This window comes from Gymnoscopelus braueri, assembly GCF_963280865.1.
Source record: "Gymnoscopelus braueri genome assembly, chromosome: 8".
Taxonomy (NCBI): domain Eukaryota; kingdom Metazoa; phylum Chordata; class Actinopteri; order Myctophiformes; family Myctophidae; genus Gymnoscopelus; species Gymnoscopelus braueri.
The window spans coordinates 51,776,119-51,793,907 of NC_137609.1; the positions used below are offsets into that span (position 1 = coordinate 51,776,119).

General features: G+C 42.0%; 3 protein-coding genes and 1 long non-coding RNA gene across 4 annotated transcripts in view; 3 read left to right on the forward strand and 1 right to left on the reverse strand.

Annotated features, from left to right (window-relative positions):
- The first annotated feature begins 2,163 nt into the window (after nucleotides 1–2,163).
- Nucleotides 2,164–17,789, forward strand: part of LOC308089982 (uncharacterized protein) — a 32,429-nt gene continuing 16,803 nt past the window's right edge. The window contains exon 1 of the mRNA XM_080434981.1: nucleotides 2,164–2,264. The gene's annotated coding sequence lies outside the window, so the exon portion shown is untranslated. The remainder of the gene's footprint in view (nucleotides 2,265–17,789) is intronic.
- Nucleotides 6,457–9,691, forward strand: LOC308090214. The gene is made up of 6 exons (XR_013933596.1): nucleotides 6,457–6,597; nucleotides 7,790–7,894; nucleotides 8,446–8,510; nucleotides 8,959–9,024; nucleotides 9,152–9,301; nucleotides 9,382–9,691. It is a non-coding gene; the product is annotated as an uncharacterized lncRNA (long non-coding RNA).
- Nucleotides 10,604–11,966, forward strand: LOC308090068 (uncharacterized protein; the record flags this gene model as incomplete). Its single annotated transcript, XM_080435099.1, has 5 exons — nucleotides 10,604–10,686; nucleotides 10,882–11,115; nucleotides 11,271–11,362; nucleotides 11,463–11,567; nucleotides 11,823–11,966. The coding sequence occupies exons 2-5, from the start codon at nucleotides 10,893–10,895 to the stop codon at nucleotides 11,964–11,966; spliced, it is 564 nt and encodes a 187-aa protein (XP_080291225.1). The 5' UTR covers nucleotides 10,604–10,686; nucleotides 10,882–10,892.
- LOC308090069 (uncharacterized protein) lies at nucleotides 14,544–16,672 on the reverse strand (the record flags this gene model as incomplete). The annotated part of the gene is made up of 3 exons (XM_080435100.1): nucleotides 16,641–16,672; nucleotides 15,377–15,625; nucleotides 14,544–14,978 (listed from the first exon to the last, which is right to left on the reverse strand). Exons 1-3 carry the CDS (start codon nucleotides 16,653–16,655, stop codon nucleotides 14,544–14,546), a joined length of 699 nt encoding a protein of 232 aa, XP_080291226.1. The 5' UTR covers nucleotides 16,656–16,672.

A 17,789-nucleotide genomic window follows, 5' to 3' on the forward strand; every position in this document is an offset into this window, starting at 1 on the left:
CTGTAGAGCTCAAGACCCTGATCAAGACCCTGATGCTAGATAGGAGAGTGTGGAGGGCAGCGATTCAGGAGTCCTGAGTTGGTGTTGGCTAGACCACACTCGCATCGCAAAGACCCTATCCTATATGCTCCGGCCTAACTGGCCCATGCCCCCGTCAACATACCCCCCCCCATACCCTATACCCCCAACTCCACCACCTGCAATACTCCCCCACTCCCACAAACCCCATCGCCCCAACTGCCAGCCCACACATCTCCGCCTCCATAACTCAAACCCCCATCCCACTTCAGGAGTCCCGAGTTGGTGTTGGCTAGACCACACTCTTGCATCGCATCGCAAAGACCCAATCCTATATGATCCGGCCTAACTGGCCTATGCCCCCCTCAACATAATCCCCCCCATACCCTATACCCCCAACTCCACCACCTGCAATACTCCCCCACTCCCACAAATCCCATACCCCCCAACTGCCAGCCCTCACCTCTCAACCCCCATAACTCAAAACCCCATCCCACTCCATACCCTCATACCCCCAAATCCCACCCAACCCATTACCCCCACTCCCAGAACCCCCGATCTCCATGCCCCCAACCAGCACACCACAACCCCCAAACTCCACCCACCCAAACCCTCATGCACCCCCCACCCTATAACCCCCCAACCGCCACCCCACACCTCCCACACCCCATAACTCCAAACCCCATCCCACCCCCATACCCTATACCCTCCAACCAACACACCACAATATTCTCACAGGTTTGTTGGCTGCCACGGTGTTCACGTGTGATTTTGATCTGCAATTATTAAAAAATCACGACATGGACGTTCACATCTAAGCAGCAATGACAACCTCTAACCACAAGTTCAAAATGTTCAATGCCAAAACCTCCTATCTATACCTAAAAATGACCTCCTATCTACATAGATGCACATAGGAGGTTTTTACCTAGAAATAGTTAGGCTTACAAACAAACATTATGTTGTTAAATAATGCTTTTTTAATGCTCATTTTGAGATCAAGACATTCTACAGTACTGTAACAAGTAATACCATTAACATTTTTGATCAACTCACACTCTTGGTGTGATAAAAGTTTCATCACCTGACACTAATCATTAGCAATCAACAAGGCAATGCAATTAACTTGACAGTTACTAACAAATACTTAACTAGTAAGGGTGGAAGACACTTTTTTATTTTGAAAATAATTGATTACTACAAACTGAAAGACATTTAGACGGTCTACATAACATAGAATTCCCAAGTTTCAGCTCTGTATGCTGCTCAACTAGTTCTGGTGCAGATAAGAGGTTTTGCGCTTCAACATTTTAGCACTAATTGGCACTGAACAAGATAGGAGGTTTTAGTCAAATGACTTTTTCTGACAAAATGAGGGGCGGGACTATCTTGCAGACAGACTGAGCATGTGCAGCATAGCCTATAGTCCTCATCCACAGTGAAATCCGAAAATCATGAAATTTGCACTTAGGAGGTTTTGCATTTTGGCCATCGATATGTGTTATATAGCTTCGTTTAAATGCTTAATTTATAGTTTTAATGGGCAAATGAACCGTTTTTCAATGGTTTTCAATGGTTTCTTTTTACTCTAGAGGGTACTCTTATTCTGAAGAGATCGTCAACCGGAAGTCTTATTTCTGCTCCGTTATTTCTGCTCACGGAACACAGATCGGAACACAGCTGTTATCGTTGCTCACGGAAAACAGCTGAGAAGAAGCGAGTGAATGAATGACAAATATATATACAAAGAAACGTGACAAACGGTTTTGCGTTGGACATTCTTATAGTCACGAGTATGATGCCATATCACTGAGAAGACTATAAGACTGAACTGTGGAGTGAAGACTATAAGACTGAACTGTGGAGTGCCAGGATCATTCAGCAAGATTGTGACTGTCGTTCTTCAGCGAGTGTTTTAGCAGCTAGCTAGCTAAAGCTAGCTTGTTGAAAAAAAACACACTGTGGGCCAATCTAGAACGCAGCTAGCTAAAGCTAGCTGCGTTCTAGATCGGCCCACAGTGTGTTAGCATAGCCGGCTAGTTAGCCACAGCTAGCCGGACTAGTAGCGTTGTTAAACCAGCAAGCAGCTGTTTTCAGAGGAGAGAGCGAGGACCCTGTACATCCAAGAGAAGGATTACAAGGACTTATTCAATCCTACTAAAAGACTGTGGAGCTAAGTTTGGAAACTTTAGACTCGTCGTCGGAGCATCACGTCTGTCTGTGGAACTGTTTGAAAGGAACTGACTGTGAGTAAACATTCTCAAGAAACATCTGCTTTTGGTTAGTTTACACACACACACACACACACACACACACACACACACACACTTTAACGGGGACATATTCTGTAGCTTATTAAAAACCGCTTAAGGCCCGTTCATAGTCCCTAGATGGGTCTAAAACGTACGTCAGGGGGTGAGGGATTCCGTCCGTTCTTTACAGACGCATGCATAGTCGCTCACGTTATTTAGGGGTTATTTTATTTATTTTAAAGTGTACAGGCGTAATACACCTATCATCCACTAGATGGCCACTAGTATGTACCGCCGTACCCATAATGTTGCCATGTCTACTTATTATAAGCGACTTTGGGCTTATTTTTCTGTAAAGTTGCTTGTAAACAAACAAGCAATTTTGTATTGGTGGTTGCGGTTTTATTTGGGCTTGTTTCTAAAGTGTAGTTGCTTATTTGGGCCAATTATTATTTAAACCAGTGATTCTCAAACATATATTGTAGATCTGCTATATCCTAGTCGATTCTTTTGGGCTTGTTTTCATAGACCTGGTTGCTTATTTCTCTCACAAAACCTGGCAACACAGCCAGCTGCTGGCATCAGCGCAGCTAACAACATGAAGCTACCATTGTAGCATCTAGCCAAAACAACGCAATAAAAGACACAAACTAGTCCACAAACTAGACAAAAACAATGGTTGTCTACAAAACGTGAGTTTCGACCCCTACTGCACTGTGCTATATATGCTATATATTGTCACAGACGTGGATCGACGGGTCTATACTTAAGTACATTTACTCAAGTACTTCCACCAACCAACGTGGGTCTTTTTTTGGAGAAAAACTTGTTTTCCTTATACTGCCAACGGGTTCCACTGGTACTACAGCCAACGTACAAACGAACGTACGTCGGCCTGACGGTGAATGTTGACTGCACGGACGGAAATCCTGGAGCCGTAAGTGACGGAGGGGGAGACAAAAACGACGACGCAAGGAGCGCTGGCGCTAGTTACGTATCCTTACGTCCGACTATGAATGATACTTTAGGTGGTAGGGATCATAAGTCAATCAAGATAGCCTTTCTTTCAGTATACCTGGTGTGGAGAGGGGCTGTCAACAGCACAACAGTGAAATGCTGGCATGGCTAGCATGTTACCTAGAGAGGATAATTATTACAAATGTACAGTGGAATAGATTAGTCTTCAGTCTTCAGCTACAAAGAGGACACCATTGAATAAAAAGGCATCAAAATTAAAAACTCACATTCATGTTATTGGGATACACGTCTCAGAAATGCCTGGTGTTGGCTGAGCTGCTTAAAAAGAAGATGGGAGGCCTCGAGTCCTGTTCCCGACGATCTTTACTGCACGTCTCTCCCCATCTCTCACATATTTTTTCCTGTCCTTCTCCACTATACCTATAAATAAAGTCAGAAAAGACCCCCAAAAAATCTTTTTTTAAAAGATGGGAAAAGAAAAATGGAACACTTGGCAATACAACAAAAGTTTACAATTGAACAAAGTTTACATTTTGATGTGTCAATATAAGTAGTCAGTGTATATAGACCAATTATGTGTTAACAAACATTGACACTGGACACGCAGGTGACTGCTTCATGTAATCAATTCCCAACAGATCATTATGTGTTAACAAACATTGACACTGGACACGCAGGTGACTGCTTCATGTAATCAATTCCCAACAGATCGCCAAACCTGCTGTTTCGGGGTGCGCTGGTTTTAGTTCATTCAACCTCCTCTTGTGTGTTGGCTAGTGAGGTGCGTCCTAGTGAGACATATGTACGTCACCCCGCAACCGTATTGCGCGCCGAGAATAGCTGACATACAAGCTCACAACCACGTTGCGGATGAGACTGTTGTGAGCTTGGAGGTCTGCTGTTCTCAGACGTTCTCTGCGGCACGACACCTTCGCGGGACGGACGGGTTGCAGCTGCGCGAGCAAGAGCAGGTTCTGGTGCCATGATCATAGAGCGCTCCCTCCATTCTTATGACAGCCACTGGAGGAGGGGTTTGGGGGACAAATGTTTTGAATTGCTATTATTGTTTACACAGAACAGAAACCAAAGGATTATATATTTCAAGAGCGAGAGATCACAGTAAAAATCCTAAGCACTCTTCCTCCATACTGGGAGAAAAACAGCATCTGAAAGTTTGATGGGATGCATTTTTACACGTGAGGCTGTGACCACTTTTACATGAGCCCCACTGCTCACTTTTACATGAGTGGTGGGGTTCAGTTGGTGCCGGCCTGCGTGCGCATGCTGGTTCTTATTAGTGTGACGTAGTCTGTTAAGGCGTCTATATAGTCGCTGGTGAAGTCTAGGGTGGTGAAGTCATAATGAAAGACACACAAATGTACAAGAGATATAGAGTCACTTTGAACGTACCATATGCACAGCATACTTTCTCAGCCTGGATCCCTCGTACCCTGTGGTCGCCGGTCACTGGCTGTATGTCAGTGGTCTTGTCTGGTCATGTGTCTCATTCGTAGTTCATAGGTCACAGAATCAGTCCCAGCAGCCATCAGCCAAAAATCTAAAGGCACCAAGCATGACACACAATAACAGTTTTAACAGATAATACTAGTTCTGTACCAGTACCAATCTCCTCCCTTTTTCCCCTTATTGTTTGCATTTTTCAATTATATAAAACATGACAACAGTATGGCTCTTGTGTTAAAAAAAAAGAAGCCTATAAACAATCAAACAAAAACAGATCAGATAGACGTCACATAAAAATATATACACAACATTATACAAAATAAATAAATAAATTGCCATTTATTTATCATTCAATTTGTTCAAGAATCATCTCCAACATGTCAGGTTAGTACACACACACACACACCTCTCTCTCAAGGCCAAATATATACACACACCCTCACTCTCCACAATAGCTTTCGTACAGAGTGAGGTTCCGAACAGGGCTAGGAGCATACTATAAGCTAAGCCTGGCACTCTTTTCCTCATGTGTACAGTACAATGTGTCATTTTGAACCATTATCGTAAAAAAAATTACATTACAAACCTGTTTTAAACAGCTGAAATGAGGAGAAACGACGGTCGGCCGGAGAAAGTGTTGTTGTATCACCAGCTGGGCTCTGACGAGCAGCTGAGTAATAAAGTGGGAGTGGTTCACAGCTCCTCCCTAGACTGGTGACGCGAGGTTAGCGCCTCCCTGTGGTGTGGCAGGCAAGTGAGGCAACTATTTAACTTTGATTAAAATCCATCCTGTTGAACGCGACAAAGCACCGATGTAGCAGCAACATAGCCCCTACATAGCCAACGCAGGGAAAATAAGTCGCTCTGCCGATCCCCTAGCAACACCCACGCTATGCACAGAAATGGAACGCGATGTATTGGCGATATGACGCTCTTATTCTGACGTCGCAGCGACGCTGGGTGCTGTCTGGGAATTGATAAAAGTCAATTTGTTATTCACTTTATCCAATTCCCCTTTTCCCTAAAACTACATTTCCCTTTTCCCTAAAACTACATTTCTAACTAAAACTCTTAAAATGCATGTCCCTGGTGTCTGTCAAGTTACTTCAGGTATAATTCATTTAAAGTGCTATTTGCAATTAATTACTTTAAAAACTCAAACTAATAGAATTAAAAAGAACTTGGAACCCTTCTCTATATTAAACAGGGATCAGATGGGCTACATTTGTACACATCGATGTGTGCAATCTATGCAGTTCTCACTGACTCCAAATGATCAAATTATTTTTTTTAATGTATTCAGACAGCTAACAATGGGTTAAATACTCCCCCCAAAAAAATCTAGTTTCTGTGATGCCTCTAGAGGCCACAGTCTGCCTCCAAAAGTCGCCCATTATCTTTGTGATTGGTCAAAAAATGTCCACGCCGTGAAAATACTAACCAATCAGGAAGTCTCTCGGTCGGATTGGTTACACTGGTCTGTCAATCATTTTAGCCCCGGGGGCGGGTGGTTCTTGCACCAATGAGCTGGCTAAAACCACTTGTTTTGAACCAAGGAAGAAGAAACGGAAGCTGTTCGTTGCCAGATTTTGCGATAGGACTAGGCCAAGGTAGCTTATAATAAGCAGACCTGGCAACACTGGGGGGCGTTGGATGCGTGCGAAAACAAACTTTTACTGCTCTCACTCAGTGTGTATTCATTGCAGTGGTACTATAGAGAAAGAATGGCTGACAATTGGGAGAAAATAACTTCCAAGAAGGAATCAAACAGGAGTCGTGACAAGACACGAATATACATCGGCAATGTGTATTTGCGCTGGCGGGAACTTCGTGACAACAAAGTGCTGAAAACAGATGCAGAACTGGCTGTGTTTCTTCTGGACAGGTAATAATTGGTCTATTTCTGTATTTTTGTTGCAAATAATCCCGAACTGTGCAGACAACATAACACTAGTTTTTTTTGTATTCCACTGAATGTTATCTAGTTCTAACGTTAGCTTTGTGGTGCATAGCTCTAGTATGTCTGTACTTAGTGAGTTTCGTAGTGTAGTCCACCGTGTAATCTACATTAGTAGAATGCTAACGTTAGCTTCGTGGTGCATATGCCCATAGCTTCTATTGAAGGGGTCTTCAACAGGTGGTCCCCAGAGTTACTACAGGGACTTGTAGATATTGAGCTTGTAGATCTGCTATTTTGGCAAAGAGGTTTGGTGTAGAGCAGGAGTCTAACCCAATGTCCTAGGGTTCCGGGACCCCTAGGACATTGGTTCTCAAAGTGGGGTCTGGGGTTCCAGGGGGTCCCCAGCTAAATGATAGATTAGGCACCAAATGGACCCTTATTGGTCTGTAACTCTGAAAGTGTACAAATGGAACCAAATGGACCCTTATGGGTCTGTAACTCGGAGTGTACAAATCTGGTCTGTAATCTGGTCTGTAACTCTGAGAGTGTACAAATGGTCTGTAATCTGGTCTTTAACTCTGAACTGGTCTTTAACTCTGAACAAATGGAACCAAATGGACCCCAACGGGTCCATTTGGTTCCATTCGTACACTCTCAGAGTTAAATTGACATAGAATATAAATTGGGGTCCAAGTGATAGAAATGCCATTAAATGGGGGTCTGTAGCCCTAATGCATGTCAAACTGGGGGTCCTTGGTTGAGAATCACTGCTAGAGCCGTAAAAAATCTTCTCTTATGGGGGTCCCTGGCATATCTTTTGAAATGGGGGTCCGCGGGCTAATAAGTGTCAATTTGGGGGTCCTTGACATGAAAAAGTTTGAGAACCACTGCCCTAGGGGGTCCCCAAAGTTACTACAGGGGGGCCGACAAATCTTTGTGTGATAGGATCATGTTTTTTACATGAACTACTTGAACCCCAGCATCCCTATTCTGAGTGGAACATTAGTCAAAAAATAGCAGATCTACAAAAAAAAACAAAAAATATATAGTTCTAGTGGATAGATGTCTGAAAATACACTGAGATGTCTGAACATAGAATGATGATAGTGTTTTATTGTATATGCTGGTGAAATGAATGGCCAACAAATGATGTTGCAATATATATGTGTTATTGTAGTTACATGACTGACGAGGATTCGTCCACGTCCACTCCCAGAAAGAGCCTCCCAACACCTCCGGCACCTCCTGTTTCCAGCATATATGCTGGGTCTCTTTCCGACCGGTGAGTGTATTGAGTTTACTAAACAACTGGAACCACATCATGACGCATTGCCGTGGTTCTCCATCCACTATCCTGTTATTTTATTTGATGCCTTCTGAAATACATGTCTTGTAAATGCATTATGTTGGATGCCATTAGATGCAAGCCATGTAGGCCTGCCTGTCTTACTTATGTATTCAGTAACTTCAAGTCACTGTAATGTATGATTAAATTATAATTAAAAGTAGCAATTCCAGCTCTCTCCAACCACTACTCTACAAAGCATTTTCACTTCCAATCCTGTGACATATATTTCTATGTAGTAACAGCGCTATGTTGTGGGGGGGGGGCATTTACATCTAAGATAGTAAACAGAACTATAAACAGATCATCTTGTTCAAGCTTGTTAGATCTCCAATGTTCACAATTTTTAGGATATTGATATATAATATAACGCATGTTGATTCAATTATCACTAAGATATAGTTGCAACCTTGCTATGTTATATATCAGTTTCCTCCTATAACAATGGCTTCAGATTGTTTTCAAAAATCATTTTGCCTTCATTACAGAGTTGATGACTTTCTGCCAGGGGCAGGTGTTCAGGACCTGGACTGTAGAAACCTGTGACTGCAAGGTAGAGCCATTGAGCATGGCAAAAACTATTATAATCAAGGACAAACATCAACCTAGGAACAAACTTTGTTGTGATGATGCGAAATGGCAATCGCCTAAGATGGCTTGAGGCTTAGAAAAAGCTTTTCCCCAGCAGCTGTCGGAGCACTAAATGAGGACATGAAAAACTATTCAAGAAACAAGTGATGGTGCTTGCCTTGTTGTTACTGTCTACACACTGTGACAATAACTCCCATTCTATATACTGTAGATAAATGTGCTCTACTCCTTTGCATGTTTGATTGAGACACTGCTGCTATTGTTACATAATGGTGCATAACCGTACAATGCACATTTAGATATGTATACGCACATTGTTTTTCTTTGGAACTGCTGCTAATTGATAAGCTATTGTACCTGTCTGTCTAAGACGATAACCTATATTTGTCATTTGTATTTTCTTATTTTAGGAAGTCATTGGATTTTTGCATTGGTGCCATCGATGTGGAACAGTTCAATGACATCAAAAACTCGACGTAAGCTGCTACTATGCAATGCATACATACATTTTTATTAGTTTTAATTTGTAGCTTGTCAAATTGTTGTTCATTCTCTGAGTATTGTGTAGTCTGAATAATGCTGTCTGAACATTTCCTTCCATAGCATTGACTGGGCAGAAGAGTCTTGGTGTGTGCTGGAGACGGAGCAAGTGGAAAGTGAGGCAGAATCTGTGTCATCTGAGGAAGAGGACGATGTGTCCACTGAGCCAGATGATAGTGATGATGAAGATTATGTGCCTCCGCTTTATATTAGGTAGGTTCCTATCCCATAACTGATTCAGTCAAGTGATTGTTTTATTGTTTTATTTTTCATGGCTGATTTCATTCCTAAAGGACTGGCGGTGCTCTGCAGGCGGGTGTCAACATAGAGGACTTCCCAACCATCACCATGGAGGAGACTGTGCATGATGTTGTGCAGGAAGACTCAGAGGCTCAGTTCCCAGAGGAAGACACTTCATTCCCAGAAAAGGCTCGGGTCCAATGTGCTGAAGATATAATTGGCCATCCAGTGTCCATAGCATACCATGACTGTCTAAAACAACTGGCAGAATATCTTCAGCTACCTGTTCCCATGTGCACAGTGAAGGACCCTGAGACTTCTAAAGAGTGTGGGGCACCTAGACCATTTGGAGTCAGTGTGAAGTCCAGGGGTACGGCTGCCATCATTGAATGGGTGAGTCCTTACTTAGCAGAAAATATAATAGTGAAATTCCTTTGTCTGTGTTGGGTAAGACATGTTTGTCACACAAACATGTCAACATGTCAACTTAGATAGCATGTTATGTAGACAGATGCCAGGTCAATATAGTGTGTATAGTTTCAATGTACTGTAATGTAGTTTCAATGTACGGGCTGACGATAGGTTCTTGGTTTACTTATGTATTACTTTATTATTAGATTACTATTCCTATGTATTTGATGTATTACCTTGTGTTGTCCTTGCTTACTGTAAGTCGCTCTGGAACCCATTTAGACCTGAAGCCGATTCTAAAAACGCCTTCTAAATCCTGAACTAAGTTTTCAGAAAAACTTGTATGAAAAATGTATGTTGCTATATACTATACATAGAAACAGGAACCCCAAAGGTATAGTTAAAAAAAGGGGTTCCCGCCCGAAATGGGCGTCATTATAGCCTGGTTCCAGACGAATCTGCCTTTGCAAAATTGCATCGCACTTTAGCCCTCGGCAGATTAGGTCTGGCCCCCCTCCATAGAGATTCCATTCCTCTCCCTCCGCAGTTGTGCGGAACCAACCAGGGCCCAGTATCCAAATGTGGGCGGGCTTATCACCTTATTTGGAGCAATGACGTACAAGGAAGCACTGCTCTGATTGGTTCGTGAACAAGGAAGCACTGCTCTGATTGGTTAAGGTCTAACCAATAGAGTCCGTTTGGATCTTTTTGTAACCGTCCCTTGGAAAAAAATCTATCGTTGATAGGGACCAGACTAATATCCACGCAGTGTGTCGTGTGATATTGTCTGGCCACGCGAGGCTAGCGTCATTACTTAGATTGTAATGACAACTATTGTGCTTTCTATTCCATGTCCTATTGTGTTGACACAATCAAGGACTTCTGGACTGAGAAGAGAGAGGAGGTTGTCTCTAGACTGCGGTCAAAAGACAGTGTTGTGGCCCTGGGTGAGTCTCTCACACACACACACACACACACACACACACACACACACACACACACACACACACACACACACACACACACACAATGGTAACTATATGTATTGGTCATGTATGCTTCAGAAATGAAAGCGTCTGTAGTTACCATTGACCAGTTTCCTTTAGTTTTTTGTAAATATATGTTCAAATTACTTTTCAAAGGAGATGGTCGGATGGACAGCCCGGGATTCTGTGCTCAGTATTGCACCTACACTGTGATGGAGAATGACAGCAAGGAGATCATTTCTGTGGTCACTGTGGACAAGAGAGAGACGATGAGGAACTCTGTGATCATGGAAAAGGAAGGATTCGTCCGGACCTTTGACATGATCCGACATGAGATGAATCTCGTTGAAGTGTGCACAGATGCTCACTCACAAATCTCTGCCCTCTTCAGTAAGTCATTGTTTTGGGGTTTATTACAGTTTGAGCGATTGGCACAGCAATCTATTTACTGTACTACTCTGACTATAGTAATGAATTTAATGAGAATGTTCTTTTATTTGTTATGAAGTATAAGTTTTACATGTTTTTGTCTTCCATACATGCAGACCCAGACAAGGGGAAGTACAAGGGCCTTGGCATTCTCCACACTCTAGATGTTTGGCATGGATCTAAAAATATTGGGAAGAAAATACACGCAGTATGTTTATTTATTTTTTAATTTTGAGATAATTTTTTCCTTGTCTAGTAATACCTTGCACAAACAACCATTACTAAAGTTTTTTCTGCTACATGTGCAGGCAGGCCAGGAGAAGGGATGCGCCATTCTCCTCCATTGGCAGAAGGACATCTGCAACCATTTCTGGTTTTGCTGCAAGACGGCGTCTACCTATGATGAGTTCATAGTAAGTTCTATGCAAATCTTGGGCTTGGAATGTTTTAATCTACAATATTGGTCTATTACAGCTGTTGTGTAATTCTATATTTTAGTTGCATACCGTTATGTTTCATGTGTTTCTGAGAACAAGACAATAGCAGTAACCTTCATCTGTGCTTTTACATGTATAGCACAAGTAATGATGCCTTGCTGTTTTCCAGGACATGTGGATCCGACTACTGCACCATGTCGCCGGAGTGCACCAGTGGTTCTGTTACCATAGTGGGCCTGTTACCATAAGCCAGACTTTGTGGAAAGTGACAAGGAGAAGATCTCTCCTAATACCGTGGCCCATGACAGACTCAAAGACATCATTATGAATCCACGGTTTCTGAAGGATGTTCACAAGTACCTGACTTTCAGGTAAAACATCAACATAGACTTTTAACCCATTGAGACCTGAAGCCGATTCTACATGTCTCCTAAATCTCAACAGTTTTCTGAAAAACGTATGTTTCTATATCAGTGGTGCTCAATCTTTTTCATGTCAAAGACCCCCAAAATGATATGTATTTGGCCGCGGACCCCCATCAAAATATATTGTTCCAGGGATCCCCCAGAAGCAAAGATTTGAGTTAAAAATTTTCACTTTAAAAATATATATATTCAAAGATTTGCACACATTTTCACGATTTTTCAAAAATAGCAGATCTACAAGCTCGTAGCGCGGCACTCGGTGCACTCAGTGCGGGGCACTCAGCGTGGTGCCGCACTCATCAAACCATTTGGTGATCCCTCGTGCCCTGTGGATGGGGACATTGTCTGAAAGAGACCACTTTACTTTTTATTTATTTGATTTATTCACTCAGAATAACTATATTGAATTTCAGTGACCCTTCTCTAGGGGGGCAAGTGAACCCAAACCATGCCATAATCGTCTTTGTTTCCGCCACTGAACTCTCAAATGTGCGTTTGTCTTTGTAATGGGGGGATAATGCCCTACAACCCTACCAGAGTATTCCTTGTATGTAGTTGTCATTGGACTGTTCTTGCTGACAGTCTACATTGACATTCTCACCGGAGTGCAGTGAAGTTGCTCTTACATTATTCCTTCCATATTGCATTGGTAAGTGAATGTGCACTTTCAGCCATCATGTTCAACCCTATTTACTGATCTTGCCCATGGATCAAAAAGTAGATGTCAAATCTTGTTACAAGATAGGCAAAGGGGCTCTGCCCTCAACACCCTTATACCTGAGTGACAGCCACAGTACTAGAGGGAGCGACAACAATGATCTGGTACCACCCTCTTATAGAATAAAAATGGGTAAATTATCTTTCTACTGCACTGCCACCAAAGTGTGGAATGCCCTGACACATCCCTTGGACCCCTGGCTTCCTTCAAATCAGGCCTAAAATCCATCTCTCAGGAGACCAAAGGAGGAGGTAAACTCACTTCCCCCCATAGAAAGGTGTTGGCATTCAATGCCATTTATCCCTCCACCTTTTTTTCTCTGTACATGTAGTGTTTTATGTTTTTGATGATATTGTATTTGTGTTATTTTATGCCATGTTGATGAATTGAATACATCTAGGACCGCAATGGAAGCAAGTCCCCAGGACTTGTTATCCTTTTAGCTCAAATGTCTGACTGTACCTCATGCTCAATCAATCAACATAGATTTGAGCCACCCCATACACAAACTATTTCAGGTGACTCTGCACTTTACACATCCAGTATGCCTTTACGTGCTCATGTTTACACTGTCACAATGTTTACATTCCTGACAATCTAGGACAGGGGTTTTCAACTGAACCAAGGACCAACATCTTATACTGTACATGCTGTATAAATTAACACTGTACACATCGTGTGTACTGTAGATCAGGGGTCTTCAACGTTTTTCAGACCATGGACCCCTTAGCTGAGAGAAATGAAGCAGGGACCCCCACTACATGTCGTGTTGCAGATTATTTTTTATAGATAGCTTTATAGACCTGTCTTGTTTGACAGCACTGTTGTCGATGTGTATTTTCAGACCGTCAATACTTAGTAAACTTACAATCTTTGGCTCTGTACTCGTCTTGGTCTGCTCTTTTTTTCCCCTCTACACCAAACCTCTTCGCCCAAAATAGCCGATCTGCAAGCTCACAGCACAAGGCATTTTGAGCTTATATCTGCTATTTCCAGTTAATGTTCCCCTCAGAATAGGGATTTTAGGGTTGAAGTGGTGTAAAAGTGTCATATTTTTTTAATGACCTATGCTGCTACAATGTCTGAAGGACAAATGTTTTACTCTGCAGTGGTGTAACAATAAAAACCTGGAACATTTGTCAGACAATCCTCATGGTCCCGTGTTTATTTATTCTCTATATTGGTAATAATACTAGTCTAGCCCTGATGTTCTATTAAAATCCTGTGTATAAGCACAGATTAAACGGAACTGGGTCACGGTATCGGTCACGGTATCAAATATAGCACCATCTGTCCTGTACATACATGAGCCCACTAATAATTCTGTGATATTCGTCTCATTGTATTGCACAGGTTTGCTAATTGTCCATCCTCTTGTGTCAGTCAGTTCTGGGCTACATTACTTACTTAGGCCATCTACTACTCTCCATCCAACACAGCTTTGGGCTGTCCTTTCTGGGCTCGATTGCTGCCGTTTATTTAAAAAAGGCAACGTTTCAAAGACTTCCCAAATAAGGTCCTTCACTGTCTATTCTTTAATCTCAATTCGCTTCACCTGTTGGATTACCTACAAGTAAAATATACAATTATTAAAACAGTTATGCAGTGTGTGACTGGAGATGACATTTCTATTATGTTTCGGCACTTATGCCTAACAGTAAAAAAAAATACAAGTAGAATTGTCTGTGGAAAATACATTTATTTTTAAATGCAGGGTTTTATGTCAGTCATCCTGTCAGTCACTCTAGATCCTGCGTGGTATAAAGCCATCATAATGGTTATGAGGATCTGGCCACCGATCACGGATTTTCAGACCGCGTAACTGGGAACCACAATTCGGTGCTCTCTTGTCGTTCCGTAACGCCACACAATAAACTGCCGGTAAGCTGCAAATCTGAACTGTCTGTTGTCCTCTCCTGGGTTTTGAAGGTCAACGCCAGCCCGGACATCGTTGTAAATCCTCCTGGCAAGCCTCAGATGGCCATCCTGCATGACATATATGTCAAACTGTGGCAGCAGTGAGACACAGGATCCAGGTTGAAGCATGCAACACTTTTGCTCTAATAATGTTGGCATGTCCCTGCATCTGTGACAGACACACCAACTCGGTGGCCGTTGGACAGGAGGATCGTGTGGAGGGGTGTTGGGGGAATTTGGCAGGTCAAAAAGCAGGCTGGGTTCTCGCTCCAGGGCCCTATGCAGTATTTCCCGGCAACCAGCAAGTGACAGACTGTCAATTCGTACCTGACAATAGTAAAGACAATAGACAAATACATTAGTATTTAGAGACAATTTGTTTCTCAGTGAAGTAACTTATGTTCATCTATGTATGCAATGAGCCAAGGAAACATGGGAAATGGAAATATAAATGGTAGGGTTCTTTGCCAATAATGACATGCTGGTGTATAGGCTGTGTCTGGTGTGCAGATATTTAGACTAAAATTGGCATACAATGTCTTAAGCCCGATGCCGCATATAGCAACATGTTGTCCTTTTCCCCATACTTACACCCTGGTAACTATTTGATATAATAGTCAGGAAGACAGGCTAATGATGTTCATGTCAAATTAATATATATATATATATATATATATATATATATTAAAAAGGAAACATTTGTTCTAGCTAGGCCTAATAGTTACCCTTTGATCCTCGATGGCTTGCTCCCTCAGCTGCTCCATCCTATGGATGTCGTCTGGGTGGAGACGTTCCTCTCCAGACTGGCCCCCCCGGACCCTTCCTCTACCCCGTGGTCTACCACGACCACTGCCAACATTTGCTGCCTTCTTGGCTCTTTTTGCAGCCTTTTTGCGAGGGACAGGTGGTTCTGGTGTGTAATCCTCACCACTGCCAGAACCATTGCTGCCTTCGTCCACTCTGGAGGAATTGTGCTGTTGCAAAAAAAACACAAATCTTGGTTAGCTTATGTTCTTTTCCCGAACGATTCATTAGAAAATATGACTGCGACGTACATGGTACATATAGTGTAGCTCAGGGGTCTTCAACGTTTTCAGGCAAAGGACCCCTTGGCTGAGAGAGAAGAAGCAGGGACCCCCACTACATATTTTATGAAACTATGTTGTAAATTAAAAATTTTCATAGATTTCTGGGACCGTTTCATAGACTTTGACAACACTATCGTCAGTGTATGTTCGATTATTGTGTATATTCAGACATTTATCCACTTGAACTGTCACTATTTAGTATTTTTTCCCCTCTACACCAAAAGTATTTTCCAAAAATAGCAGATTTACAAGCAAGATCTACTATTTTTGGCTAATATTCCACTCAGAATAGTAATGCTGGGGTTCAAGTGGTTCATGTAAAAACATGATCCTATCACACAAAGATTTGGCTGCCCCCCTGTAGTAGCTCTGGGGACCCCCTGTTGAAGACCCCTGGTGTAGCTAATCTTAGCCAGCAAACTGAATACAGCACAATATAATGTCTTCCAATAATGAACATACTTGCTATAAAACTGTGAGTAAAAACGTTCATTAGGCTATGACACATAGTTTACTATAAATCGATCCAGTAGTGGAAGAAGTACTCAGATATTTGAGTTATAAAAGTAGCAATACCACAATATAAAAATACTATTTTACAAGTAAAAGGCCTGTGTTAAAAATGTTACTTGAGTAAAACTGCTAAAGTAGTGGCATCAAAATATACTCAAAGTACCAAAAGTAAAGAAAACATAGCCGATCTACAAGCTCACAACGTGTTGTGAGCTTGTAGCTTGTAACGTGTAGCTTGTAGCTACAAGCTACACGTTACAAGCTACAGGTAACTGAGCTTGGAAATACTCTAGTAAAGTAGAAATACCTAAAATCTTTTCGTACAGTACTTGAGTAAATGTACTTAGTTACTTTACACCACTGAATATATCTAGGATAGCTTACTTACCTCAGAATCAGACATTGTACTCTCGGTCGAAGTTTTCTGTTTTTCATTCAAAGTCTACATGGGATAGTGGGCATGCGCAGTGCATATTTCTTGTTCTTCTTCTGTGGTGTTTCTTTGCGGGGCTTGATATGGGAAAGAGGTGGGAACTGAGCAGAATGAATCATCACAGGATTGGCTACTGGTTGTAACACATTATTATAGTATTATTCTTTGACGGATCATACTGATTTTTGGTGACTGGTTATTACTGTATTCTTTCTAAAAAGTAAAAATAAAATCAAAACATTAAAAAAAAAAAAATAATCACGAAATAATACTTATAGCTGCTTTAATGTATGTTTTATGATAATAATTCAAAACTACAACTAATATTGAATATTAGTTGACAGCCGTAGCGCTGGAGCAGATGACATAATGAAAGAAACATGGTGGTGCAGTCTGTTACCAATACAAAAAGAAAACTGGTCTGAACTTGTAGATCTGCTACTTTCACGTTAAAACAGCGATAACAAAGGAACGCGTGCTCGCACCGGTGTGCGGGCGGCTCATCGGATCAGGGTTAGCGCATCGTATCCAACGCTTCCCGGCCTGCCTACGGCCGACAAACCTCCGCCACGGAGGCAGAAGGGGGCTATTGACTCCTCCCCATGCCCACCAGGGGATGCTCTGCCCCGGGTAGTGGAGCCTGGTCCATGCCCGGGCGTAGGCAGGACACTATATATGCCTTTGAATTTAATACCAAGGCCCTCATTGGAAACAAGTCCGCAAGGACTTTTATGAACGGACCTGTTAGACAAAGTATTTTAAATGTAACTGTGCTGTTTTACATTTTTTGCCTAATAAAATATTCAATCAATCAAAAGGAACCCCTTTGCGCATGTCAAAAGTTCTATTCCAAATTAATGCAAAGGTCATGTAAACGAGGAATACTTTTATTCAGGTTCCATGTAAACAGTTGAATCTATGCTATGAATCTCTGTTCAGAATGAGTTCATTCTGAATGAATAAATATTCTTCATGTAAACGCAGCCATGCGTCACTCAAGTTAAATGTCATTAATCGGACGTCCATGTCATTTCGCTTTACAACATGTTTGGGGTCATTTTAACTAAGTCTACTCAGGCTTTTGTGTTTCACCCCACACAGTTT